The sequence below is a fragment of the Delphinus delphis genome, chromosome 7, assembly GCF_949987515.2.
Source record: "Delphinus delphis chromosome 7, mDelDel1.2, whole genome shotgun sequence".
NCBI classification, from domain to species: Eukaryota; Metazoa; Chordata; class Mammalia; order Artiodactyla; family Delphinidae; genus Delphinus; species Delphinus delphis.
Genome location: NC_082689.1, coordinates 26,946,969 through 26,974,322, shown reverse-complemented (window position 1 = coordinate 26,974,322; position 27,354 = coordinate 26,946,969). Strand labels below are relative to the sequence as shown.

At 38.3% G+C, this 27,354-nt stretch overlaps 1 protein-coding gene across 3 annotated transcripts in view; it reads left to right on the top strand.

Annotated features, from left to right (window-relative positions):
* The window catches only part of UNC80 (unc-80 homolog, NALCN channel complex subunit), a 247,081-nt gene that overhangs the window by 156,317 nt on the left and 63,410 nt on the right, over nucleotides 1–27,354 (top strand). For all 3 annotated transcript variants that reach the window (XM_060015561.1, XM_060015559.1, XM_060015560.1), the window contains 9 exons: nucleotides 9,197–9,378; nucleotides 9,999–10,130; nucleotides 12,545–12,731; nucleotides 13,371–13,502; nucleotides 15,177–15,320; nucleotides 18,535–18,635; nucleotides 19,640–19,726; nucleotides 21,315–21,498; nucleotides 23,254–23,348. In XM_060015561.1, coding sequence (XP_059871544.1) covers nucleotides 9,197–9,378; nucleotides 9,999–10,130; nucleotides 12,545–12,731; nucleotides 13,371–13,502; nucleotides 15,177–15,320; nucleotides 18,535–18,635; nucleotides 19,640–19,726; nucleotides 21,315–21,498; nucleotides 23,254–23,348 — 1,244 coding nt within the window. The remainder of the gene's footprint in view (nucleotides 1–9,196; nucleotides 9,379–9,998; nucleotides 10,131–12,544; nucleotides 12,732–13,370; nucleotides 13,503–15,176; nucleotides 15,321–18,534; nucleotides 18,636–19,639; nucleotides 19,727–21,314; nucleotides 21,499–23,253; nucleotides 23,349–27,354) is intronic.

Sequence of the window (27,354 nt, the reverse complement as noted above, 5' to 3'; positions counted from 1 at the left end):
TTTTTTTTTTGGTTATTTGGAAAGGAAGCGGCAGTGTGGAATCTTACCTTCTTCTCTCAACCAGCCACCACAGGTAGAGAGGTCTGGGGGAGCTGACGTTAGTAAAAATTCTTACTCTTTGCCGGCTTCTGCCAGTTTTCCCAGGGTGAGGTCTGCAGGCTCCAGAGTGAGGGAGGCATTCCAGTGGGTCTCATCCTGGTCACCAGTAACTGTAAAGGAGGAAAAGTAATTTTCCCTCTACCCTTAATAGTGAGTGCCTGGCTGAAATACATTTTCCTCTAGGATAACTCATAAATGGATAGGCTTATCTAAGATGGTTTAAAGTTCTCCACTGTGGCCAATGTAATTCAAGATTATCTTTGGTATAGTTAACCTACTCGTTCCTTAAAAAAAAAAAAAATTCTGTTCACCTGAGACCTCACACTAGACTCAGTCCAGTTTTAAGTCAGACCCAGTCTGACCCTGGATCCAGTCTGGTTTCTAAATTGGAACCAGTCCATTCCTGAGCCCAGTCTGGTTTTTAAGTCTGACTCATTCCCACTCCAGCCGGTTTCTGGACCCAGCATGAAAAAGAAAGGCTCAGATAAAGTCTGCAAGCTCATAGTACAAAACCTTCAGTGCTAGGATTTGAGAGGGACTTACCCATGACCTCCAGAGGCAGCGAGAAAGCAGCAAGCTCAAGGTCTCAACAGATACCTATGCCGGGTTGCTCATTGCTCCTGTGGGCTGTTGCGGGGGGTCTCCTTTGGTTCCCTCTTCTGACATCAGAACTGTTAAAAGGTAAACTGAGGCATATTAAAAATTTGAACAAAAATAAATTTGAATTGAGAAATGCCAAACAAGAAGTGGTTAAGAGGTCTCTCTAGGAGACCATTTTTAACATCAGTCTATAAGTTTACCTATTCTTTTTAATGGCTACCAAATATTCCATTGAATGAATGGATATAACAATGTATTTAACCTGGGAATTTTAGTTGATTCTTGCCTTTTGCTTTTTTTATACTATGCTGCATCAAATGTCTTTGTAAAATGTCTTTGTTCACATTAAGTATCAGATTTTTGCTTCTCTACCAAGTATTTTTCAGAGAGAAGGGCATGCTCCCTAAATATGGGACAGCCATGGATATTTTCATGAACGTTATGAACAGGGAGACTGAGCTTTAAGAAAAGCTAGAAGGAAGAGGAAATGGTGTATGCAAAGCCACATGGGGTGTGGAAATGCACTGGGTTGATGTGGAAAGCCTGAGGAGGAATTGAGACTGGGGTGGCTTTTGTAAAGAGGTTGCTAGTCTGTAATATTAGGCAAGTGAGCAGGTCTCACATTGTAAAAGACCTTGAACAACAGGGTTAGGAGTGTGGACTTCCCACTGAACTGTGGGAAACCACTCAGGGGTTCCGAGCCAAAGAGTAATATTGCATATAGTGTTGAATTATTACCAAGTTTAATGTGGCAGCAATGAGTGGAATGGCTTGGTTTTAGAAACAGTGATTTTTAGATGACGAGGAGACATATCAGTGGTGATATGACACTAAAGCTAATGAGAAAGGCCATAGCTAGAGAGAAACTTGGGAAAACCTGATGTATGTGGCAGCTGAAGCAATGAGAGAGGATTATTTCCAGGGGAGAAATGATTCCGGGGGAGGATGATTTCTTGGTATAGAGGAGAGGGCTGAGGAATGAACACTAGGCCATTGGCCTTCTCTACCTTCAAAGGACAGGAAGAAGAGCTGACCAGCAAAACCCAGAAAAACGACCAGAAAAGTAGAACTTAAGTAATCTCAAACCATGGAAGTAGAGGAAGATCCTTTTCAAGGAGATTGTTATGAAAGTGTTAAAAACTGAAAGAAAAGAAATGCTGTAAAAATACCACTGGATCTGCTGATTAGTGAGCATTACAAGAAAACTGTTTCAGTAAAGGGATTGAGGTAGAACTCCAACTGCAATGACTTAGAGAGTGACGATGGTGTTTAAAAATTGAGACAGAGTACACTTTAAAGAAAAGTAAAGAAAGGAGAAAAAGTGGAAATTTAAGGAGGTGGTAGGATTAAGAAACAGATTATCAAAAGCTACTGATGACAGTAGCTCACATTTGTTCTAGAACTCTATCATACACACTATCTTACTTAATCCTCATAACAATGATTGTATAAATGAGCAAAATCCAACTCAGAAGGTTGAAAGGACTTTTAACCAAGTGCTCACAGCTCAGAATTAGCAGACCCAGGAAATCAAACCCAGATCTTTTGACTACAAATAGATGCCCCTTCCATATACCACTTTGCCTCTAAAAAATAAAATATGCTTTAGAATTCTGTAGTACTTTTCATGTCACAAAGCACTTTCTCATACGTTATTTTATTCTAACAACAAATTAGGAGGCAGATATCAGCAGCATCCTCATCCTCATTCTCATCATCATCATTGACATTTTACCAATAGAGAAACAAAGGTTAAGAAGTTAAGAGGCTTGGCCAAGATCAATAGGAGAGAAGTTTCAGAGCTGGGATTTAACCCCAGTTGTTCTAACAATTGCCTGAGCATGTTTTGAGGATCTTGGAAAAAGTACAAGAGAGTTTTTAAATTATATTTTTATGATCAACACTGGCTCCTCCATCTATGCTACAGAGTGTATTTCTTTTCCTTATTATTCATTGACTTCGTAACTTATCATGGCACTGATCTTTCTCTTATTCATATTTGGCTTTCCCCCAAAAAAACAACAATGGTATTATGGTTCATGAAGTCTCTTTTGGTTTCTCAGTCCTTCTACCTCTTGGAAGGGTAGGTGTTTCTAATAGAGTCTATCTTATGAATGTTATTTTTATTATTTAAAATTTTTAACATCTTTATTGGACTATAATTACTTTACAATGTTGTTTTAGTTGATGTTGTATAACAAATTGAATCAGCTATACTTATACGTATATCCCCATATCTCCTCCCTCTTGTGTCGCCCTCCCACCCTCCCTATCTCAACCCTTTAGGTGAACACAAAGCACTGAGCTGATCTCCCTGTGCTATGCAGCTGCTTCCCACTAGCTTTCTATTTTACATTTGGTATTGTATATATTTCCATGCCAATCTCTCACTTTGTCTGAGCTTAACCTTCCCCCTTCCTGTGCCCTCAAGTCCATTCTCTATGTCTGTGTCTTTATTCCTGTCCTCCCCCTAGGTTCTTCAGAACCATTTTTGTTTTTTTTTAAGATTCCATATATATGTGTTAGCATACGGTATTTGTTATACTCTTTCTGACTTACTTCACTCTGTATGACAGACTCTAGGTCCATCCACCTTACTACAAATAACTCAATTTCGTTTCTTTTTATCACTGAGTACTATTCCATTGTATATATGTGCCACATCTTCTTTATCCATTCATCTGTTGATGGACACTTAGGTTGCTCCCATGTCCTAGCTATTGTAGATAGACCTGCAATGAACATTGTGGCACATGACTCTTTTTGTATTATGGTTTTCTCAGGGTATATGCCCATTAATGGGATTGCTGGGTCATATGGTAGTTCTATCTTTAGTTTTTTAAGGAACCGCCATAGTGGCTGTATCAGTTTACATTCCCACCATCAGTGCAAGAGGTTTCCCTTTTCTCCACACCCTCTCCAGCATTTATTGTTTGTAGATTTTTGATGATGGCCATTCTGACTGGTGTGAGGTGATACCTCATTGTAGTTTTGATTTGCATTTCTCTAATGATTAGTGACATTGAGCATCCTTTCATGTGTTTGTTGGCAATCTGTATGTCTTCTTTGGAGAAATGTGTATGTAGGTCTTCTGCCCATTTTTGGATTGGGTGGTTTGTTTCTTTGCAGTTGAGCTGCATGAGCTGCATGTATATTTTGGAGATTAATGCTTTGTCAGTTGGTTCGTTTACAAATATTTTCTCCCATTCTGAGGGTTGTCTTTTCATCTTTTTATGGTTTCCTTTGCTGTGCAAAAGCTTGAAGTTTCATTAGGTCCCATTTGTTTATTTTTGTTTTTATTTCCATTTCTCTAGGAGGTGGGTCCAAAAGGATCTTGCTGTGAGTTATGTCATAGAGTGTTTTGCCTATGTTTTCCTCTAAGAGTTTTATAGTGTCTGCCCTTACATTTAGGTCTTTCATCCATTTTGAGTTTATTTTTGTGTATGGTGTTAGGAAGTATTCTAATTTCATTCTTTTACATGTAGCTGTCCAGTTTTCCCAGCACCACTCATTGAAGAGGCTGTCTTTTCTCCATTGTATATTCTTGTCTCCTTCATCAAAGATAAGGTGACCATATGTGCATGGGTTTATCTCTGGGCTTTCTGTCCTGTTCCATTGATCTATATTTCTGTTTTTGTACAAGTACCATACTGTCTTCATTACTGTACTTTTGTAGTATAGTCTGAAGTTAGGGAGCCTGATTCCTCCAGCTCCGTTTTTCTTTCTCAAGATTGCTTTGGCCATTCGGGGTCTTTTGTGTTTCCATATAAATTGTGAAATTTTTTTTCTAGTTCTCTGAAAAATGCCATTGGTAATTTGATAGAGATTGCATTGAATCTGTAGATTGCTTTGGGTAGTGTAGTCGTTTTCACAATGTTGATTCTTCCAATCCAAGAACATGGTATATCTCTCCATCTGCTTGTATCATCTTTAATTTCTTTCATCAGTTTCTTATAGTTTTCTGCATACAGGTCTTTTGTCTCCTTAGGTAGATTTATTCCTAGGTATTTATTTATTTTTGTTGCAATGGTAAATGGGAGTGTTTCCTTAATTTCTCTTTAAGATTTTTCATCATTACTGTACAAGAATGCAAGAGATTTCTGTGCATTAATTTTGTATCCTGCTACTTTGCCACATTCATTGATTAGCTCTAGTAGTTTCCTGGTAGCATCTTTAGGATTCTATACATATAGTATCATGTCATCAGCAAACAGTGACAGCTTTACTTCTTCTTTTCCAATTTGGATTCCTTTTATTTCTTTTTCCTCTCTGCTGTAGCTAAAACTTCCAAAACTATGTTGAATAATAGTGGTGAGAGTGGACAACCTTGTCTTTTTCTTGATCTTAGTGGAAATGGTTTCAGTTTTTCACCATTTAGAACAATGGTGGCTGTGGGTTTGTCATATATGGCCTTTATGATGTTGAGGTAAGTTCCATCTATGCCTACTCTTTGGAGGGCTTTTATTGTAAATGGGTGTTGAATTTTGTGAAAAGCTCTTTCTGCATCTATTGAGATGATCATATGGTTTTTTCTCCTTCAGTTTGTAAATATGATTTATCACATGGATTGATTTGCATATATTGAAGAATCCTTGCATTCCTGGGATAAAACCCACTTGATCATGGTCTATGATCCTTTTAATGTGCTGTTGGATTCTGTTTGCTAGTATTTTGTTGAGGATTTTTGCATCTATGTTCATCAATGATATTGGCCTGTAGTTTTCTTTCTTTGTGACATCTTCGTCTGGTTTTGGTATCAGGGTGATGGTAGCCTCGTAGAATGAGTTTGGGAGTGCTCCTCCCTCTGCTATATTTTGGAAGAGTTTGAGAAGAATAGGTGTTAGCTCTTCTCTAAATGTTTGATAGGATTCGCCTGACAAGCCATCTGATCCTGGACTTTTGTTTGTTGGAAGACTTTTAATCAGAGTCTCAGTTTCAGTGCTTGTGATTGGTCTGTTTATATTTTCTATTTCTTCCTGTTTCAGTCTCGGAAGGTTGTGCTTTTCTAAGTATTTGTCCATTTCTTCCAGGTTGTCCATTTTATTGGCATATCGTTGCTTGTAGTAATCTCTCATGATCCTTTGTATTTCTGCAGTGTCAGTTGTTACTTCTCCTTTTTCATTTCTAATTCTATTGACTTGAGTTTCTACCTTTTTTTCTTGATGAGTCTGGCTAATGCTTTATCAATTTTGTTTATTTTCTCAAGGAACCAGCTTTTAGTTTTATTGATCTTTGCTATCATTTCCTTCATTTCTTTTTCATTTATTTCTGGTCTGATCTTTATGATTTCTTTCCTTCTGCTAACTTTGGGGTTTTTTTTGTTCTTCTTTCTCTAACTGCTTTAGGTGTAAGGTTAGGTTGTTTATTTGAGATGTTTCTTATTTCTTGATGTAGGATTGTATTGCTGTAAACTTCCCTCTTAAAACTGCTTTTGCTGCATCTCATAGGTTTTGGGTCATCGTGTTTTCATTGTCATTTGCTTCTAGATGTTTTTTGATTTCCTCCTTGATTTCTTCAGTGATCTCTTGGTTATTCAGTAGTGTATTTAGTATTTAGTAGTAGCCTCCATGTCTTTGTATTTTTTACAGATTTTTTCCTGTAATTTATATCTAGTCTCATAGCATTGTGGCCAGAAAAGATATGTGATACAATTTCAGTTTTCTTACATTTACCAAGGCTTGCTTTGTGACCCAAGATATGATCTATCCTGGAGAATGTTCCATGAGCACTTGAGAAGAAAGTGTATTCTGTTGTTTTTGGATGGAATGTCCTATAAATATCAATTAAGTCCATCTTGTTTAATGTATCATTTAAAGCTTGTGTTTCTTTATTTATTTTCATTTTGGATGATCTGTCCATTGGTGAAAGTGAGGCGTTAAAGTCCCCTGCTATGATTGTGTTACTGTCGATTTCCCCTTTTATGGCTGTTAGCATTTGCCTTATGTACTGAGGTGCTTCTATGTTGGGTGCATAAATATGTACAATTGTTATATCTTCTTCTTGGATTGAACCCTTGATCATTATGTAGTGTCCTTCTTTGTCTCTTGTAATAGTCTTAGTTTTAAAGTGTATTTTGTCTGATATGAGAATTGCTACTCCAGCTTTCTTTTGATTTCCATTTGCATGGAATACCTTTTTCCATCCCCTCACTTTCAGTCTGTATGTGTCCCTAGGTCTGAAGTGGGTCTCTTGTAGACAGCATATATATGGGTCTTGTTTTTGTATCCATTCAGCCAGTCTATGTTTTTTGGTTGGAGCATTTAATCCATTTACATTTAAGGTAATTATCAATATGTATGCTCCTATTACCATTTTCTTAATTGTTTTGGGTTTGTTATTGTAGGTCTTCTCCTTCTATTGTGTTTCCTACCTAGAGAAGTTCCTTTAGCATTTGTTGTAAAGCTGGTTTGGTGGTGCTGAATTCTCTTAGCTTTTACTTCTCTGTAAAGGTTTTAATTTCTCCATCAAATCTGAATGAGATCCTTTTGGGTAGAGTAATCTTGATTGTAGGTTCTTCCCTTTCATCACTTTAAATATGTCCTGCCACTCCCTTCTGGCTTGCAGAGTTTCTGCTGAAAGATCAGCTGTTAACCTTATGGGGATTCCCTTGTATGTTATTTGTTGTTTTTCCCTTTTAATATTTTTTCTTTGTATTTAATTTTTGATAGTTTGATTAATATGTGTCTTGGCATGTTTCTCCTTGGATTTATCCTGTATGGGACTCTCTGCACTTCCTGGACTTGAGTGACTATTTTCTTTCCCATATTGTGGAAATTTTCAACTATAATTTCTTCAAATATTTTCTCAGTCCCTTTCTGTTTCTCTTCTTCTGCGACCTCTATTATTCGAATGTTGTTGCATTTAATGTTGTCCCAGAGGTCTCTGAGACTCTCCTCAATTCTTTTTGTTCTTTTTTCTTTATTCTGCTCTGCAGTAGTTATTTCCACTGTTTTATCTTCCAGGTCACTTATCCATTCTTCTGCCTCATTTATTCTGCTATTGATTCCTTCTAGAGAATTTTTTAATTCATTTATTATGTTGCTCATCATTGTTTGTTTGCTCTTTAGTTCTTCTAGTTCCTTGTTAAATGTTTCTTGTATTTTCTCTATTCTGTTTCCAAGATTCTGGATCATCTTTACTATCATTACTCTGAATTCTTTTTCAGGTAGACTGCCTATTTCCTCTTCATTTGTTTGGTCCTGTGGGTTTTTACCTTGCTCCTTCATCTGCTGTGTGTTTCTCTGTCTTCTCATTTTTCTTAACTTACTGTGTTTGGGGTCTCCTTTTCACAAGCTGCAGGTTCGTAATTCCTGTTGTTTTTCACATCTGCCCACTGTGGGTAAGGTTGGTTTAATGGGTTGTGTGGGCTTCCTGGTGGAGGGGACTGGTGCCTGTGTTCTGGTGGATGAGGCTGGACCTTGTCATTCTGGTGGTGTTTTTTGGGGATGTCTGTGAACTCAGTATGATTTTAGGCAGCCTCTCTGCTAATGGATGGGGTTGTGTTTGTGTCTTGCTAGTTGTTTGGCGTAGAGTGTCCAGCACTGAAGCTTGCTAATTGTTGAGTGGAGCTTGGTCTTAGCGTTGAGGTTTAGATCTCTGGGAGAGCTTTCACCGTTTGATATTATGTGGGGCTGGGAAGTCTCTGGTGGTCCAGTGTCCTGAACTTGGCTCTTCCACCTACTTGGCTCAGGCCTGACACATGGACGGAGCACCGAGACCCTTTCAACCACACGGCAGGCTCTTTATGGCCCTCGTCTTCCTTTCCTCAAGCCACCACACGTCAGCCACTTCTGCGCCCTCAGAGTTTCCCAGTGGCGCCCACTCACTGGATGATGAATGTTATTTTTAATATAACTAATGGAACTGAGACAGTTTTGGGTTTTTTTTTTTTTGCAGTACGTAGGCCTCTCCCGTTGTGGAGCACAGGCTCCGGACGCACAGGCTCAGCAGCCATGGCTCACGGGCCCAGCCGCTCTGCGGCATGTGGGATCCTCCCAGACCGGGGCACAAACCCGTATCCCCTGCATCAGCAGGCGGACTCTCAACCACTGCGCCACCAGGGAAGCCCACTGAGACAGTTTTAAATGGACATTTTTATGTACTGTCCTAGGGTTACTCTGAGATGACTCTAGCCATTTCTTAAAAAGGATATTTCAGCTTGTAATTTCCTTTCTTCATTTGCTTCCTCTGGCATCTACTTTTCACTATGAGCCAAAGGAAACTTTGCTTAGAATGAGTTTTTCTACTGCAATGTCATGCTGTCACAGATCATGCTCGCATCAGATATTAGAAGATTGTGGGAGGCTCAAAGGATGAAGTCTGCTTTCCAGGTGCTGAAACAGGCTTTGCTTTTGCCAGCGCTGGTGGCCTGGCTCTATAGCTCAGTAGTCATTTTCAAGAGACAGAAGCAGTTTCCCCATTCTACCCATCCCCAGGAATCATGCAAAATTAAGAGATGTGTAGCTGATGAACTGTCTTTGATGTTGACTGTCTTTAGCGGCCATGTTCCTGTTGTGTGCGGTGAAAGTCCCTGAGGCCGTGTCTGATATGCTGACATCAGAGTTCCACCACCCGGAGACCGTGCAGCGGCTGAACGCTGTACTTAAGTTCCACACGCTTTGGAGGTTTCGCTATCAGGTCTGGCCCCGGATGGAGGAGGGAGCACAGCAGATTTTTAAGGTGAGGTATACATACGCGGGCCTCTCACTGTTGCGGCCTCTCCCGTTGTGGAGCACAGGCTCCAGACGCACAGACCCAGTGGCCATGGTTCACGGGCCCAGCCACTCTGCGGCATGTGGGATCTTCCTGGACCGGGGCACGAACCCACGTCCCGTGCATTGGCCGGCGACTCCCAGCCACTGCACCACCAGGGAAGCCCGAGATACTTCTTTTTTTCCCTCTCTGATTACATAAGTAAACCTGACTCATATATGAGTGAATTCTTGTCCTTAAAACAAATTGAAATGTAGGAATGTAGAGTAAGAAAATCAAGTCTTCTATAAACCTCAAGATTTCAGCACCATCCCCAGAGGTAAGCACATAGAAGTTTGGGGTGTAATCTTCCATACATTTTACTATATAAACACAGATGTTCTTTGGAAGATGGGGTGATTAACACAAATAGAGATCATATAGTTGAAACACTTCATTTTATTAATGAGTAAACTGAGGCCCAGAGACGTTCTTCACGTGCCTTATAACATCCTATGCTCTAAAAGATTATGTCATAATTTTGCTTCAGACTCATTCTATCTTATTTTCCATCTTACTCACTTCATTCTTCTGATATCAACTAACAGATCCCGCCTCCCAGTATAAACTTCACCCTGCCCTCCCCAGTGCTTGGAATGCCATCTGTCCCGATGTTTGACCCCCCTTGGGTCCCTCAGTGCAGCGGGAGTGTCCAGGACCCCATTAATGAAGACCAGTCTGTGAGTAACAGGCCCTTTCTTTCTAATATCTTCAGGCTCCATGGTATACACGTAAGAGAGAACAATGGATGTGTGAGACAGTTGTCATAAGAATGTAATAACAGCACAGAAAATCAACCACAAAAGGCCTTTAGTTCTTGAGATAGGAGGAACTGACATCTGGGGTGAGCATTTGCAGACCTCCAAAAGTCAAAACAGTTTTGTTCCGTAATCATAGAAGCAGCCACCTTATAATAAAAGCTACTAAAAGCATTAGGCATTGATTTCCTAGCCAAAGGTAGTGCTTTTGCCTCTCTTTATTATAAAACAAACAATTCATTTAACCTACATAAGCTACCCAAAAGTTAATGAGATTGACTCTGGATGAATAAGAAAAAGAACTGAGTTTCCTGCTCTTGCTGTCCTTGTTTGGACCTTAGTCTGTTCTTTACCTTATTGATCATCAGTATCATCATCAGAAACATCACCCTGAGAGCTCAGGTCTTATGCTCTTCTAATACATTACTGCTCTAAGTAGTATAATTTATAAACAGTTAAGTTTAGAACCCAGTCTATTTATAAACAAGAACCAAGAATATGTGCCTTTTGAAAAAATAAATCTTCAAAATATGCCTTTTTCACCTGTTGCATAGCATTTTCCTAAATTACAAATAATGTAGAAAATTTGGAAGATAAAGCAAATATAGAAAAAGAACACATCTCTATACACAAATTCATGATTATTTCCTTGCATAATTTCCCACAGGATTTAGGGCAATTGGTATGTGAATATTAAAGATTTCTGATATATCTCACAAAATATCCCCAGGATGATTGTACCATTTTACCCTTATATAACACAATAGGAAAATGTCTTCTTTATTCAAATTAACTAGTATTATTTTTTAATGCCACATTGAATGGCAAAAAACAAAGTTATTGGCTTTTTTATTCACACATCTTTAAAAAGTTGGTTGAATATGTGAAGCGAGGTTGAACGTTTTTGCATGTCATACATATATTTTCTAGGCATTTGTAGTTTTCTTTGAACTGTTTGTTTGAACTCTTTACCCATCAGAATGTTTTTCTTTTAATTCTTCTGCATACACTGCCTTCATATCTGATGGTTTTGTGCCAAGGACAAAGGCACGCTTGGTTCTTCCCTCCTGCATCAGAACCACTGGCATAAAGATCCTTGGTTTTTCTCTCATACATGTGATAGATTCATTTGAGTCAGGTACATTCTCTTCCCAATTTCACAGTGAATTTCAAGCCAAAGCCCCTAATTCTGTATCCAGTTATCTTTCCCTTATCTTATTATAATAAACCAGCTTAACCCCTGGCTCTGAAAATGAACTGCCATGTGGCCCATCAAATGCCCTTAATTGCTGTTGTGTCATCCACTATTGGAAACCTTTAGTCTTATGTTAATACCCTGCATAAAGAGAACTTCGATGACAGCTGTCCTTTAGAAGAGTGACCAACACCCCTTGTCTGTCTCTTTAATCCTATGTGACCACTGGCCAACAAAGACGTAGAATTTCTACTATACATAGACATCACTTCAAATTGGTAGTGAAGAACGTCAGTGATCACTTCCCTGCTCTGAGACCAATTACTTCATCCCCAGAGCTCTTGGAATTTATCTCAGCATAAGCATCATGATTCAGGCAAAAACAGAATGGTCCCTTTGCAAAGTGAATCTTTTCTCCTTTATTGTTTCTTATCTGTTATGCTTTTGCTGCTGGTAAACAGAGTCAGATTTTACATTCAACCGTAGTAACACTACCAACTCTCATAATTTCCATTCAGTAGCTTTGTTTCTATAAATCTTGTTAAGTATTTACAGTGTGCCACTGTATTTTCTATTATTTATATTTATTATTATTTAACATTAATATTTCTAAATATTAAGTATTTGCAGTGTGGTAGATACTTAAGATACAAAAATGAAATAAATCACATAATTAATTGTTTTACATGAAAGAGATCTTTCCTCCTCCTTCCCATGGTTCTGACTTTCTCTTTTATTAACCTTATGAAGTAAATGTCCTTCATTTAAAACGAGTTCAAGAAATTTTGGAAGGAAACAGAGCATTAAAAATGTTTATTCGATGTGTTTAAAGAGTGGATCATTGATATTTTATCCTAAAATAAGATTAAGTAAAATAACATTTTTTCTTTCCCGAAATTACAAACATCCTTGAAGAATTATCCCGATTGAATGAAAAGGAATGTCTTAGTTGTACACAGCCTGGAAACTTGGTAGAAAAAGAAGCAAACAAATAAATCTCCATGAAACTAGGTCACGGATGCCCTAACATTTCCTGAGAACAAAGTACCACATCTGTGTCTACATTTAGTAGAACACTTTTTATACATGTGACCTTGCAGAAGAGTTGCTAGTAAGTAAACTTGCCTTCATGTCTCTGTAGAAATCCTTTTCAGCCCGGGCTGTGTCCCGCTCCCATCAAAGGGCAGAACACATCTTAAAGAACTTGCAACAGGAGGAAGAGAAGAAACGTCTTGGTCGAGAAGCCAGCCTCATCACCGCCATCCCCATCACCCAGGAGGCTTGCTACGAGCCCACCTGCACACCCAACTCAGAGCCGGAAGAAGAAGGTGCCCTCTACACACTGGACTTCTTTGTGGGGGGGGGGGGCGCTGAGTCACACAAAAGGGAAAGGACTTGCTTTGAAATAAACATTGACGATTTTATGTGACATGAGGTGATATGCTCCCTCTGTCTCTCTCTCTTACCTCCTGACACTATCTAAAGAAAGAGAAGAAAGTTGTCTTTTTCTAAATGTTTAGAGCTGGCTTGTTTACAGAGGAGGACATTAGCCACATTGAATGAACTAATATGATAATGGACCAAGCAGTGACTATGATTCAGGCAGCAGCTGAATCCAGAGTGTGTGATAAAACACACGCAATCAATCTTTCATCATTAAAAATGGGGTTAGTCCATTAACTACTTTCAGCCTTCACAAGTGCAGACAGTTTTTTGGTTGGTATCAGAAAAATGATTTCTGAACCATTCTAAATTCAGTGATTCTCTGCCCCACTTCTGTGAAATCTTTGGGAGGAATTTTCTGTCTGCCTTTCTGTAGGTGTTTTTTCCTCACCAAAGAACACTCTAAATTACTTAAGCCTTATGCTATGAGACCTATATACACTTTGATGTAAGTACAACTATAATAGTGATGATAACTTCTTTGTTACAAAACCAAAGTTCACGTTCCCCATTTTCTTTGCCAGTAGAAGAAGTCACCAATCTGGCAGCCCGTCGACTGTCTGTGAGTCCATCCTGTACCTCCAGCACTTCCCACAGGAATTATTCCTTCCGCCGAGGGTCAGTCTGGTCAGTGCGTTCAGCCGTCAGTGCTGAAGGTGTGTCCTCTTACAAATGTGTCCTTTATTCCTCATGACTTGTGTGTTTTGAAACAATTTTTATTTGATATGATTATCTCACTTCATTACACTGTCTTGATTAAATAACCTGTCTCATGATCTTAAAGTTTAAAAATGTATATTAGATGAGTGGTATTCTAAAAAAAAATTGTTGATTTAATCCAGCAAATGTCCTTGATAAATTGGTTCTATTTTAATTACATTACATGTCATCATATTGCTGAGGGTTCAATAAAACATCATTCTAGGCAGTTAACAGTTTTCAACACTGGCTACACATTACGGTCAACCAGGGAGCTTTTAAAAATGCCCAGGTCACACCCAAGACCAAATCAGAATCTCTAAGGGTGGGACTCAAGCACCTCAGTGTTTTTAAAATCTCAGGTGATTCCAGTGCATAGCTAAGACTCAGTAGGATGCGTTAGAATGCTGTTCTAGAATAATTTATCAAAGGAAGAACAAAGCTCGTGCCAGTCCTGTAATGAAATCTGATTCCGGTGGAGAAATGTGATACTCTTCAGTTCTAAGAATTTAAAAACTATGCTTCTCTAATGATAAATAACTGTCTGGGGACTCGCTCCTTCATGATTATACAGATTTCATCACGATTTATAAAGTCATCAAAAAGTTGTACAGAAACTAGTGGTTCTCAACCCTTCACTGCACAACCCTGGAAAACTTCAAAAATGACCAATGCTAATTAATCACAGCAGCCCAAGGCATATCTGTATTTTTTCTAACACCTTTATTGAGATATAATTCACATACTAAAATTCACCCTTTTGAAGTGCATAATGCAGTGGTTGTTAGTATATTTGTAGACTGTGCAACCGTCAACCCTACCTAATTTTAGGATATTTTCATTATCCCCAAAAGAGACCCTATACCCATTAGTCGTCACGCCTCATCCACCACTCCCCCCAACCCCTGACGAGAAATAATCTACTTTCTATTTCTATGAATTTACCTATTCTGCACATCTCATATGAATGGAATCATAGAGTATGTGGCCTTTTGTGACTGGATCCTTTCACTCAGCATACTTTCCAGGTCGATTCATGCTGCCACATGTATCAGTTCTTCATTCCTTCTTATTACAAGATCATGTTCCATTATATGGATACGCCACGTTTTGTGTATCCATTCACCAGTTAGAGTGGACTTCTGGGTTGTTTCCACCCTTTGGTTATTATGAATTACACTCTTATGAACCATTATGTATAAGTCTTGTGAGGAAAACTGCCAAACTCTTTTCAAAAGTGTCTGTATCGTTTTACATTCCGACCAAAAAGCATAAGGGTTCCAACCGTTCCACACCCTTGCATAGGCACAGTAATCTTGGAAATGAAGAGCAAAGTTGGAAAACTTACATTTCCCCATTTCAAAACTGACTACAGAGCTGCAGTAACCAAGACTGTGCAGTATGGACTTGAGGGTTGATATACACGTCAAGGGACTAGATTGGAACCAGAAGTAAACCATTACATGTATGTTGATTTCAAGTTTGAAAAGGGTGCCATGAAACGTCAATGGGGGAAAGAATAGTCTTTCCAACAGATGATGCTGGCACGACTAGATATCTGCACAGAAAAAAAAGTTCCATAAGTAGGTCTTGAACTGAGAAAAGCACGCCGATTCTGTCTCCCTCTTCAGATGAGGAGCACACCACTGAACACCTGCCCAGCCCCCACGTGCCTCAGCCCCCGCAGGCTGTGTTCCCGGCATGCATCTGTGCAGCAGTGCTCCCCATTGTCCACCTGATGGAGGATGGTGAGGTGCGAGAAGATGGAGTAGCAGGTACAGTTTTTGTTTGTTTGTTTGTTTGCGGTACGCGGGCCTCTCACTGCTGTGGCCTCTCCCGTTGCGGAGCACAGGCTCCGGATGCGCAGGCTCAGCGACCATGGCTCGTGGGCCCAGCCACTCCGCGGCATGTGGGATCTTCCCGGACCGGGGCACGAACCCATGTCTCCTGCATCGGCAGGCGGACTCTCAACCACTGCGCCACCAGGGAAGCCCAACAGCTATACAGTATTGACTAGTCAAAACCGTCAGTAACTCTAATAAATACTGAAGGCGTTCATCTGATAAAGAGCAGTAGGGTGCCCTCGAAGCCATGAACCACTGGCCACGTGTGGAGTTGTTTTATGGACATACTGTAATGACAAATTTGTAGTAGGCTGAACTAACACTACCACTTTCTCCACCTTTTCCTCCCACAAACTTTATGACCAAGATATTGCACTTAAAATAGGCAGTTTTTTCCAGGAGCGTTGTTTAGGACTGTAGAACAGACCAACCCTCATTTGGCTACGGAGAAATCAAATAGTGATTTTGGCCACCTTAGAAATCTTAGCCATTGGCTTGACATCATTAATGCCATCTTTCTCACTTGATTTCCTTTCCAAAGGTAGTATGTAAAGAAAATAATTGAAAAATGAAATGATAAACTAGGGGTAAAGATGAGTTACATTTGTCACAGATAACAGGTTAATATTCTTGATGTTATTTTTTTTTAAAAAAAGAACCTTTATAACTCAATAATGACATTTTTATACCCCAGTAGAGAAATGGACAAAGGATATAAACACACACTCTAACAGCCAATTAAATCTGTAAATAACACTGTTGTTTAAAACAACAGTGAAATCTTACATTTCATATAAAAAATTGCAAGGATTTTTTCAAAAGAAATTATGCATAGCTGGTAAAGATTCAGAGAAAAGATTATCCTCACACCTTGCTGACGGCAGTAAAAATTTAATGCAAGCATTCTGAAACAGTTTCACAGTATGCACCATAAGCCTTAAAAGTGTGTACACCCTTTGACACAGATTTTGGTATCTAGCAATTTCCTAAGGCAGTAATGAGGGGTGAATTAAGGTTTACAGAGAACGCTGTACCTTGTATAGTTTTAAAATAGCAAATATTCGAAAAGAGTTTAAATGTCCAACAATAAGCAATTAGTTAATCATGGTACCTCCATATGACAGCTTTCTGTGCACATTAGAAAAATATTAACATAAAAGTGTTCAATTTATAATTAAAAATGTGAGTACCAGAGAGTATTTTCTATATGATATTACTTAAAGATACATGTAAGTATATATATTTCATATATATGAAAAAATATACTCTAAAATGTTTATAGTTGTTTTGGTGGTTGGTAGACTTATCAGTCTTATTCTCCTCTTTGTCTTTTTCTGTATTTCTCATGTTTTAAGCATTAAACTGCTGTACTTAGCAATTAGAATATAAATAGTGTTATAAAGATAGTTTTGCAACCAATTTCAACTTAACAAAAACCCACATCTATTTTAATTATTTATAAAGATACATGAAAGTTAAAGCTTATATTCACATCTGTTATTTATTTATATAGCTCAATTTTAATTGGATGGTTAGCTTCTGAAGCAAAAAAAATTGGTATGATTTATTTTAAATATAGGCTGAAAAATAAATTTATGCTAAACTCTATATTCCTAGTTTAGAAAACTAAACTAAACCATTTAAACTGAAGATCATCTAATGCTTACCCCCTACTCACTTTTACCCACCTGCTTTCTTAGCCTGGGCACTTCAGGCAACCTTAGACTGACCACTTTTCCCAAAGAAGTAGCACTTTCTTTCACATTAGGAATAATTATTTATTCCTAAGACACCCTCATTAGAAGTGGGAACCCTAACTGTTACTGGCTCAACTATGTCATCTTGCTGTGGGAGTTATTATTTAAAACATTCATGTGAAGAATAAAAGGTCATGTCTAATTCATGTGCATTCTAAACAAAGCATATTTTCTAAACCAAATAATTACTTTAGGGATTTCTGCATACAATAAACAATGAAGTGGGACTTTAATAAATACTTACCACTGTTAACATTAGGGTAATTTCCAAAACAAAGATTCATAACTGTATTCTTTTTTTATTAAGATGTAATTGACATATAACATTGTGCTAGTTTTAGGTATACAACATAAACATTTGATATATGTATGCATTATAAAATGATTACCACAATAAGTTTAGTTAACATTCATCACCATACATAGCTACAATTTTTTTTTATGATGGGAACTTTTTTTTTTTAATTTTTGGCTGCTTTGGGCCTTCGTGGCTGCACGTGGGCTTTCTCTAGCTGCGGTGAGCGGGGGCTATTTGTCGCGGTGCGCAGACATCGAATTGTGGTGGCTTCTCTTGTGGAGCACGAGCTCTAGGTGCGCGGGCTCAGTAGTTGTGGCCCGTGTGCTCTAGAGTGCAAATTCAGTAGCTGTGGCGCTCAGGCTTAGCTGCTTCACGGCATGTGGGGTCTTCCCGGAGCAGGGCTCGAACCTTTGTCCCCTGCATTGGCAGGCGGATTCTTAACCACTGTGCCACCAGGGAAGTCCTGAGGAGGACTTTTAATAACTACTGTCTTAACAGCTTTCAAGTATACAATACAGTATTGTTAACGACAGTCACCATGCTGTACATTATATCCCCTGGATTTATTTATCTTATAACTGGAAGTTTGTAAACTTTGACCACCTTCCCTCCCCCCAGTACCCACCCCCCCACCTCTGGTAACAAATCTGTCCTATATATCTATGAGTTTGGGTTTTTCTTAGATTCCACATGTAAGTGAGATCATACATTTTTCTTTCTCTGTCTGACTTCTTTCACTTTGCATAACACCCTCAAAGTCCATCCGTATTGTCACAAATGGGAGGATTTCCTTTTTTATGGCTAAATGATATTCCATTGTATATCACAAATGCATTTTTAACAAAAGCAATGCTGATATTTAAAGGGCATTCCATACTCTTTTGTCACATTTTCCTTATAGGCTAAAATGTTCAGAAACAACAACAAAAAGAACAGATACGTGCCTTTCAATAGAAAAAGAGTTCACAGAACCTCTGTAAGGCAAGAATTTGAGAGAGACCTATTAAAGTTTAGTAAATTATTTGAATACTTTATCTAATAGATTTTTCTCCATTTAAGATGAATATTCAATTTCCTTTCTCTTCTGAAGTGAGTGCTGTGGCCCAGCAGGTCTTATGGAATTGTCTAATTGAAGATCCATCAACAGTTCTTCGACATTTCCTGGAAAAACTGACCATCAGCAACAGACAAGTAAATTCCTCTTTCTTTATAGTGTAGCTGTGTAGCTATGTGTGTGAACATGGTTAAAAACAAGCAGTGGACTTTACAGTGACATGCATGCAACATTGGTGTCCTCTGACATATAGCCGAGAAGTACTTTGGATGATGATAATGATGAACAAATTAAACTTGGCTGTTTTCTTTTGAATTTCTCCATTCACTGATGTCTCCGTATGTATATGGTACCCTGCTAGTAATGACCCTAAGATACTGAAAGATTCTCAGTCTTTTCAACAAAGATTAAATTCAGTTTAATGTTTTCAGTGTTCGGTACGTTTACTGAATTCTGACTGGCTGGTAGTATGTGGTGCAGGTAGTATTGTTAGAGCATGTTGAAACTCTCCATGAATCAAAAAATCTAATTTATCAGGTCACCCTGTGAGAAGATTATGCCAAATAAAAGTCATTTTCTGAGCAATGGCAAAATACCCTGATGATTACAAATTATTTCTTCATTTCTGTGTTATGGTCCTGTTCACTGGAAGATTAAGTTTCTGAAAGGAAGGTTAATTAGAAACACCTCCATTTATTCTCTCTTGGCCCAGCTTTATCTCTTTGACTTGAAACGTAGGAAGCAGAACTGTGAAGTTCAATAAACCTAGTTTGTTTAATGGTTTCTTAAGATAGATCCTCCTCACATTTCCATCACACCTGGAAGCCACAGCAAACAGATGACTAGATGTACAGCTTTCCTGTGATTTGCCTGGGACCTATAGACACAGTCTGCATTTTTATTTAAAAGTTTGACTCTTGCTTAGTAATTTCATGTATTAGCTTCTAGGAGACGGTGTTACAGTTGGTTTAAACGCTATTTAACAAGTATCACAAATACCATATTAAAATTCTGAACATAAGGGAAATCAACATGTGGGCAAAAGTAAGAAGAATCCCCCTACCTTGCTTTTCAAGAAGTTAATTTTATTTCCTACAGCATGGCAGCTGAATGAGACCTAGAAATTCTGTTGTTCTTTCAGGATGAGCTAATGTACATGCTACGCAAACTTCTCCTGAATATCGGAGACTTTCCTGCTCAGACCTCTCACATCCTATTCAACTACTTGGTGAGTTTCACCTCCAGTAGGTTATAAATATTCATTTCCAAGTAGGAAGCAACAATAAGAGAAAAAGATCTTAGGAGATTTCTTTTTTCAATAAGTTCCCATTAATTATATGACTGAAGGTGAATCATGGTCAGCTGAATTCACCACTGTTTGTATGGGGAAGTCCCTCCTCGCACAATCCTTGGCATGTGGTGGGCACTCAGTAAATGTCTCTTTCCTCTCTGTCTCCCTTTGGCATTGTAGAACTTCCTCATGTCGGTCCATAATTTTAGTTTTCTGTTGAAAAAATGTATATGTCGTTTTTTTTTAAATTCCTTTCTCTTTTAACACCTTTATTGGAGTATAATTGCTTTACAATGGTATGTTAGTTTCTGCTTTATAACAAAGTGAATCAGCTATACATATTCATATATCCCCATATCCCCTCCCTCTTGCGTCTCCCTCCCACCCTCACTATCCCACCCCTCTAGGTGGTCACAAAGCACGGAGCTGATCTCCCTGTGCTATGTGGCTGCTTCCCACTAGCTATCTATTTTACATTTGCTAGTGTATATATGTCAATGCTACTCTCTCACTTCATCCCAGCTTACCCTTCCCTTTCCCCATGTCAAGTCCATTCTTTACATCTGTGTCTTTATTCCTGTCCTGCCCCTAGGTTCTTCAGAACCATTTTGGTTTTTTTTTTACATTCCACATATGTGTGTTAGCATACAGTATTTGTTTTTCTCTTTCTGACTTACTTCACCCTGTATGACAGTCTCTAGGTCCATCCAGCTCACTACAAATAACTCAATTTCGTTTCTTTTTATGGCTGAGTAATATTCCATTGTATATATGTGCCATATCTTTATCCATTCATCTGTCGATGGACATTTAGGTTGCTTCCATGTCCTGGCTATTGTAAATGTGCTGCAATGAACATTGTGGTACATGACTCTTTTTGAATTATGGTTTTCTCAGGGTATGCTAACACATATATATGGAATCTAAAAAAAATATATAGTTCTGATGAACCTAGGGGCAGGACAGGAATAAAAACCCAGATGTAGAGAATTGACTTGAGGACATGGGGAGGGAGAAGGGTAAGCTGGGATGAAGTGAGAGAGGAACATTAACATATATACACTAGCAAATGTAAAATAGCTAGCTAGTGGGAAGCAGCTGCATCACACAAGGAGATCAGCTCCGTGCTTTGTGACCACCTAGAGGGGTGGGATAGCGAGGGTGGGAGGGAGATGCAAGAGGGAGGGGATATGGGGATATACGCAGACATGTAGCTGATTCACTTTGTTATACAGCAGAAACTAACACAACATTGTAAAGCAATTGTACTCCAGTAAAGATGTTAAAAAAAAATAGCAGTAAGTATTTTAGTGATGACATAAAAATATATGGCAACCTGTTCAGGCCAGTTTTCCCCTTGTCCCTTCTTCTGCTTACTTCCACTGAAAGTGTTAGAGAAGCATTTGAACAGAGAATTCAAAGTCAAAAAAACAATATTTAATTAAGAAAATGAAAAGCCAAGGCAATGAGAATGTAAGCTCAGAATTACTGTGACTTTGTGACCACTTCCTGTTCTGACTTATAGGTAGGATTAATCATGTACTTTGTGCGGACCCCCTGCGAGTGGGGGATGGATGCCATTTCAGCCACTCTGACTTTCCTGTGGGAGGTGGTCGGTTACGTAGAAGGCCTGTTCTTCAAGGATCTGAAGCAGACCATGAAGAAGGAGCAATGTGAGGTCAAGCTCCTGGTGACCGCTTCAATGCCAGGTACTGCTTTTGGAAGACATAACTTTTTTAGGAGTATAAATAAGGCTTTTACAGACCAAGTGTCTCTTTCATTCATGAGAAAATTTTCTGACCCTGGGATTGAGTGCTTCAAAGAATTTTTGTTGGATACAATCTGAAGAAATACAATAGACCCTTTAAAAGTCAGCAATTGCCAGATGAAAAGGGAGACATCAGAACTGAGATCCACGTGAATCAGTACTTGAAGGACTGCCAAGGTTAAAGATTTATTTAAATCTATTGCAGAGGGCCAGCTGAACTGGGAGCCTTTTTGAATGAATTTTTGGCACTGCAAGGAGAATACTATTGTTTGCATGGCAGGGACCCCAGGCTTTTGTAAACTCACTGAGAGATGGCTTTATGAAAAATTGGAAAAGGGAAAAGCAGGAAGGAAAATTACAAAAAAACATGCAGTGTGATATAAACTCTAGGTACAATTCCTTTTCACTTTGGATAGCTTGCCTTTCTTGGAGATGAAATTTTGCCAAGCCTTTATCCTTGCGCAATGTCTAAGAAAATGTGAGAGAATACATGTACTGAAATAAAAAGACAAAATTATATATAAATAAGAACACAGGTTCTGGCAGCAAAGAGGCCTATGTTAAAATCAGAGCACTGCCATTTATCATCTGTGTAATTAATATTAGCTATGAAAAAGGCCATCACTTTTAAAGCTTTCTTTACTCACACGTACAATGGGAGTATGATTCGTACTTCATAGTCGTGAGGAATAAATGAGTTTAGGTTTGTACAGTACTAGCTGCCACACCTGACACGTGGTAAGCATTCAGTAAGTGGTGATGGTATATTTATGTGTCTATAGGTTACTCAACAAAGAGATCAGCTTGTATCACAGCAAAGAAACATATTGTCAGGCATACACTTAAAAACAGCTCATTATAAATCAAGGTATATCATAATGTTCACTGTCTCACCAGCCAAGCAGAACACAGAAAATGTAAATTTAAACTACCTTTCAGGTACTTGTTTAGCTTTTGCTAATAGCTCTGTTTGTATCTTCTCAACCATTATTACCTCATCATCTCATTTAAAATAAAGGAATAGATTATTTGTTGGAATGCTTAAGGTTTGAATTCTGACTCTTCCACTAAATAAATGTGTCTTTGACTAAGTTACTTATAAGTTCTTATTTATAAGAATAAGTTCTCTCTGTTTCTTCATTTGTAGTGTGAAAATAATAATACCCATATCATAGGGTTGCTATGAGATTTAAATATGATTATGCACATAAAACCGTTTAAAAGTATGGGGAACTCCATAAACGGTAGCTATGACTTTTAAATAATAAGTAAACATATTTAAAATATATATTTAGGGCTTCCCTGGTGGCGCAGTGATCGAGAGTCTGCCTGCCGATGCAGGGGACATGGGTTCGTGCCCCGGTCTGGGAAGATCCCACATGCCACGGAGTGGCTAGGCCCGTGAGCCATAGCTGCTGAGCCTGTGCGTCCGGAGCCTGTGCTCCACAATGGGAGAGGCCACAACAGTGAGAGGCCCACGTACCGCAAAAAAAAAAAAAAAAAAAAAAAATATATATATATATTTAACTAGAAACAAAGGAGTGCAGTTAGTACAATGCACAAGTCGCATTAAACCCTCACTAGTAGTAATCATAATAAAAACATCAGCTTATTGGTAATATTTTAATAATTTGTGCTTTATCTATAAACTTTCTTATAGTAGAAGTCGGTTTATTATGATTTTTACCTTCTGTAGGTACCAAGACCTTGGTAGTTCATGGACAGAATGAGTGTGATATCCCAACCCAGTTACCAGTCCATGAAGATACTCAGTTTGAAGCCCTGTTAAAGGTAGGGATGACTTTTGACAGAAGTGATTTGTTTTTTTTTTTTTTTTTTTTTTTTTTTTTTTTTTTTTTTATTAACATCTTTATTGGGGTATAATTACTTTACAATGGTGTGTTAGTTTCTGCTTTATAACAAAGTGAATCAGTTATACATATACATATGTTCCCATATCTCTTCCCTCTTGCGTCTCCCTCCCTCCCACCCTCCCTATCCCACCCCTCCAGGCTGTCACAGAGCACCGAGCCAATATCCCCGTGCCATGCGGCTGCTTCCCTCTAGCTATCTACCTTACTACGTTTGTTAGTGTGTATATGTCCATGACTCTCTCTCGCCCCGTCACAGCTCACCCTTCCCCCTCCCCATAACCTCAAGTCCGTTCTCTAGGAGGTCTGCGTCTTTATTCCTGCCTTACCCCTAGGTTCTTCATGACATTTTTTTTTTTCTTAAATTCCATATATATGTGTTAGCATACTGTATTTGTCTTTTTCGTTCTGACTTACTTCACTGTGTATGACAGACTCTAGGTCTATCCACCTCATTACAAATAGCTCCATTTCATTTCTTTTTATGGCTGAGTAATATTCCATTGTATATATGTGCCACATCTTCTTTATCCATTCATCCGATGATGGGCACTTAGGTTGTTTCCATCTCCGGGCTATTGTAAATAGAGCTGCGATGAACATTTTGGTACATGACTCTTTTTGAATTTCGGTTTTCTCAGGGTATATGCCCAGTAGTGGGATTGCTGGGTCATATGGTAGTTCTATTTGTAGTTTTTTAAGGAACCTCCATACTGTTCTCCATAGTGGCTGAACCAATTCACATTCCCACCAGCAGTGCAAGAGGGTTCCCTTTTCTCCACACCCTCTCCAGCATTTATTGTTTCTAGATTTATTGATGATGGCCATTCTGACTGGTGTGAGATGATATCTCATTGTAGTTTTGATTTGCATTTCTCTAATGATTAATGATGTTGAGCATTCTTTCATGTGTTTGTTGGCAGTCTGTATATCTTCTTTGGAGAAATGTCTATTTAGGTCTTCTGCCCATTTTTGGATTGGGTTGTTTGGTTTTTTGTTGTTGTTGAGCTGCATGAGCTGCTTGTAAATTTTGGAGATTAATCCTTTGTCAGTTGCTTCATTTGCAAATATTTTCTCCCATTCTGAGGGTTGTCTTTTGGTCTTGTTTATGGTTTCCTTTGCTGTGCAAAAGCTTTGAAGTTTCATTAGGTCCCATTTGTTTATTTTTGTTTTTATTTCCATTACTCTAGGGGGTGGGTCAGAAAGAATCTTGCTGTGATTTATGTCATAGAGTGTTCTGCCTATGTTTTCCTCTAATAGTTTGATAGTTTCTGGCCTTATATTTAGGTCTTTAATCCATTTTGAGCTTATTTTTGTGTATGGTGTTAGGGAGTGTTCTAATTTCATTCTTTTACATGTACCTGTCCAGTTTTCCCAGCACCATTTATTGAAGAGGCTGTCCTTTTTCCACTGTACATTCCTGCCACCTTTATCAAAGATAAGGTGTCCATATGTGCATGGGTTTATCTCTGGGCTTTCTATCCTTTTCCATTGATCTATCTTTCTGTTTTTGTGCCAGTACCATACTGTCTTGATAACTGTAGCTTTGTAGTATAGTCTGAAGTCAGGGAGCCTGATTCCTCCAGTTCCTTTTTTTGTTCTCAAGATTGCTTTGGCTATTCGGGGTCTTTTGTGTTTCCATACAAATTGTGAAATTTTTTGTTCTAGTTCTGTGAAAAATGCCAGTGGTAGTTTGATAGGGATTGCATTGAATCTATAGATTGCTTTGGGTAGTAGAGTCATTTTCACAATGTTGATTCTTCCAATCCAAGAACATGGTATATGTCTCCATCTATTTGTATCATCTTTAATTTCTTTCATCAGTGTCTTATAGTTTTCTGCATACAGGTCTTTTGTCTCCTTAGGTAGGTTTATTCCTAGATATTTTATTCTTTTTGTTGCAATGGTAAATGGGAGTGTTTTCTTGATTTCACTTTCAGATTTTTCATCATTAGTATATAGGAATGCCAGAGATTTCTGTGCATTAATTTTGTATCCTGCTACTTTACCAAATTCATTGATTAGCTCTAGTAGTTTTCTGGTAGCATCTTTAGGCTTCTCTATGTATAGGATCATGTCATCTGCAAACAGTGACAGCTTTACTTCTTCTTTTCCGATTTGTATTCCTTTTATTTCCTTCTCTTCTCTGATTGCTGTGGCTAAAACTTCCAAAACTATGTTGAATAAGAGTGGTGAGAGTGGGCACCCTTGTCTTGTTCCTGATCTTAGTGGAAATGCTTTCAGTTTTTCACCATTGAGGATGATGTTTGCTGTGGGCTTGTCGTATATGGCCTTTATTATGTTGAGGAAAGTTCCCTCTATGCCTACTTTCTGCAGGGTTTTTATCATAAATGGGTGTTGAATTTTGTCAAAAGCTTTCTCTGCATCTATTGAGATGATCATATGGTTTTTCTTCTTCAGTTTGTTAATATGGTTTATCACATTGATAGATTTGCGTATATTGAAGAATCCTTGCATTCCTGGAACAAACCCCACCTGATCATGGTGTATGATCCTTTTAATGTGCTGTTGGATTCTGTTTGCTAGTATTTTGTTGAGGATTTTTGCATCTATGTTCATCAGTGATATTGGTCTGTAGTTTTCTTTCTTTGTGACATCCTTGCCTGGTTTTGGTATCAAGGTGATGGTGGCCTCGTAGAATGAGTTTGGGAGTGTTCCTCCCTCTGCTATATTTTGGAAGAGTTTGAGAAGGATAGGTGTTAGCTCTTCTCTAAATGTTTGATAGAATTCACCTGTGAAGCCATCTGGTCCTGGGCTTTTCTTTGTTGGAAGATTTTTAATCACAGTTTCAATTTCAGTGCTTGTGATTGGTCTGTTCATATTTTCTATTTCTTCCTGATTCAGTCTTGGCAGGTTGTGCATTTCTAAGAATTTGTCCATTTCTTCCAGATTGTCCATTTTATTGGCATAGAGTTGCTTGTAGTAATCTCTCATGATCTCTTTTATTTCTGCAGTGTCAGTTGTTACCTCTCCTTTTTCATTTCTAATTCTATTGATTTGAGTCTTCTCCCTTTTTTTCTTGATAAGTCTGGCTAGTGGTTTATCTATTTTGTTTATCTTCTCAAAGAACCAGCTTTTAGTTTCATTGATCTTTGCTATTGTTTCCTTCATTTCTTTTTCATTTATTTCTGATCTGATTTTTATGATTTCTTTCCTTCTGCTAGCTTTGGGGTTTTTTTGTTCTTCTTTCTCTAATTGCTTGAGGTGCAAGGTTAGGTTGTTTATTCTAGATGTCTCCTGCTTCTTAAGGTGGGCTTGTATTGCTATAAACTTCCCCCTTAGAACTGCTTTTGCTGCATCCCACAGGTTTTGGGTCGTTGTGTCTCCATTGTCATTTGTTTCTAGGTATTTTTTGATTTCCTCTTTGATTTCTTCAGTGATCACTTCATTATTAAGTAGTGTATTGTTTAGCCTCCATGTGTTTGTATTTTTTACAGATCTTTTCCTGTAATTGATATCTAGTCTCATGGCGTTGTGGTCAGAAAAGATACTTGATACAATTTCAATTTTCTTAAATTTGCCAAGGCTTGATTTGTGACCCAAGATATGATCTATCCTGGAGAATGTTCCGTGAGCACTTGAGAAAAATGTGTATTCTGTTGTTTTTGGATGGAGTGTCCTATAAATATCAATTAAGTCCATCTTGTTTAATGTATCATTTAAAGCTTGTGTTTCCTTATTTATTTTCATTTTGGATGATCTGTCCATGGGTGAAAGTGGGGTGTTTAAGTCCCCTACTATGAATGTGTTACTGTCAATTTCCCCTTTTATGGCTGTTAGTATTTGCCTTATGTATTGAGGTGCTCCTATGTTGGGTGCATAAATATTTACAATTGTTATATCTTCTTCTTGGATCGATCCCTTGATCATTATGTAGTGTCCTTCTTTGTCTCTTTTAATAGTCC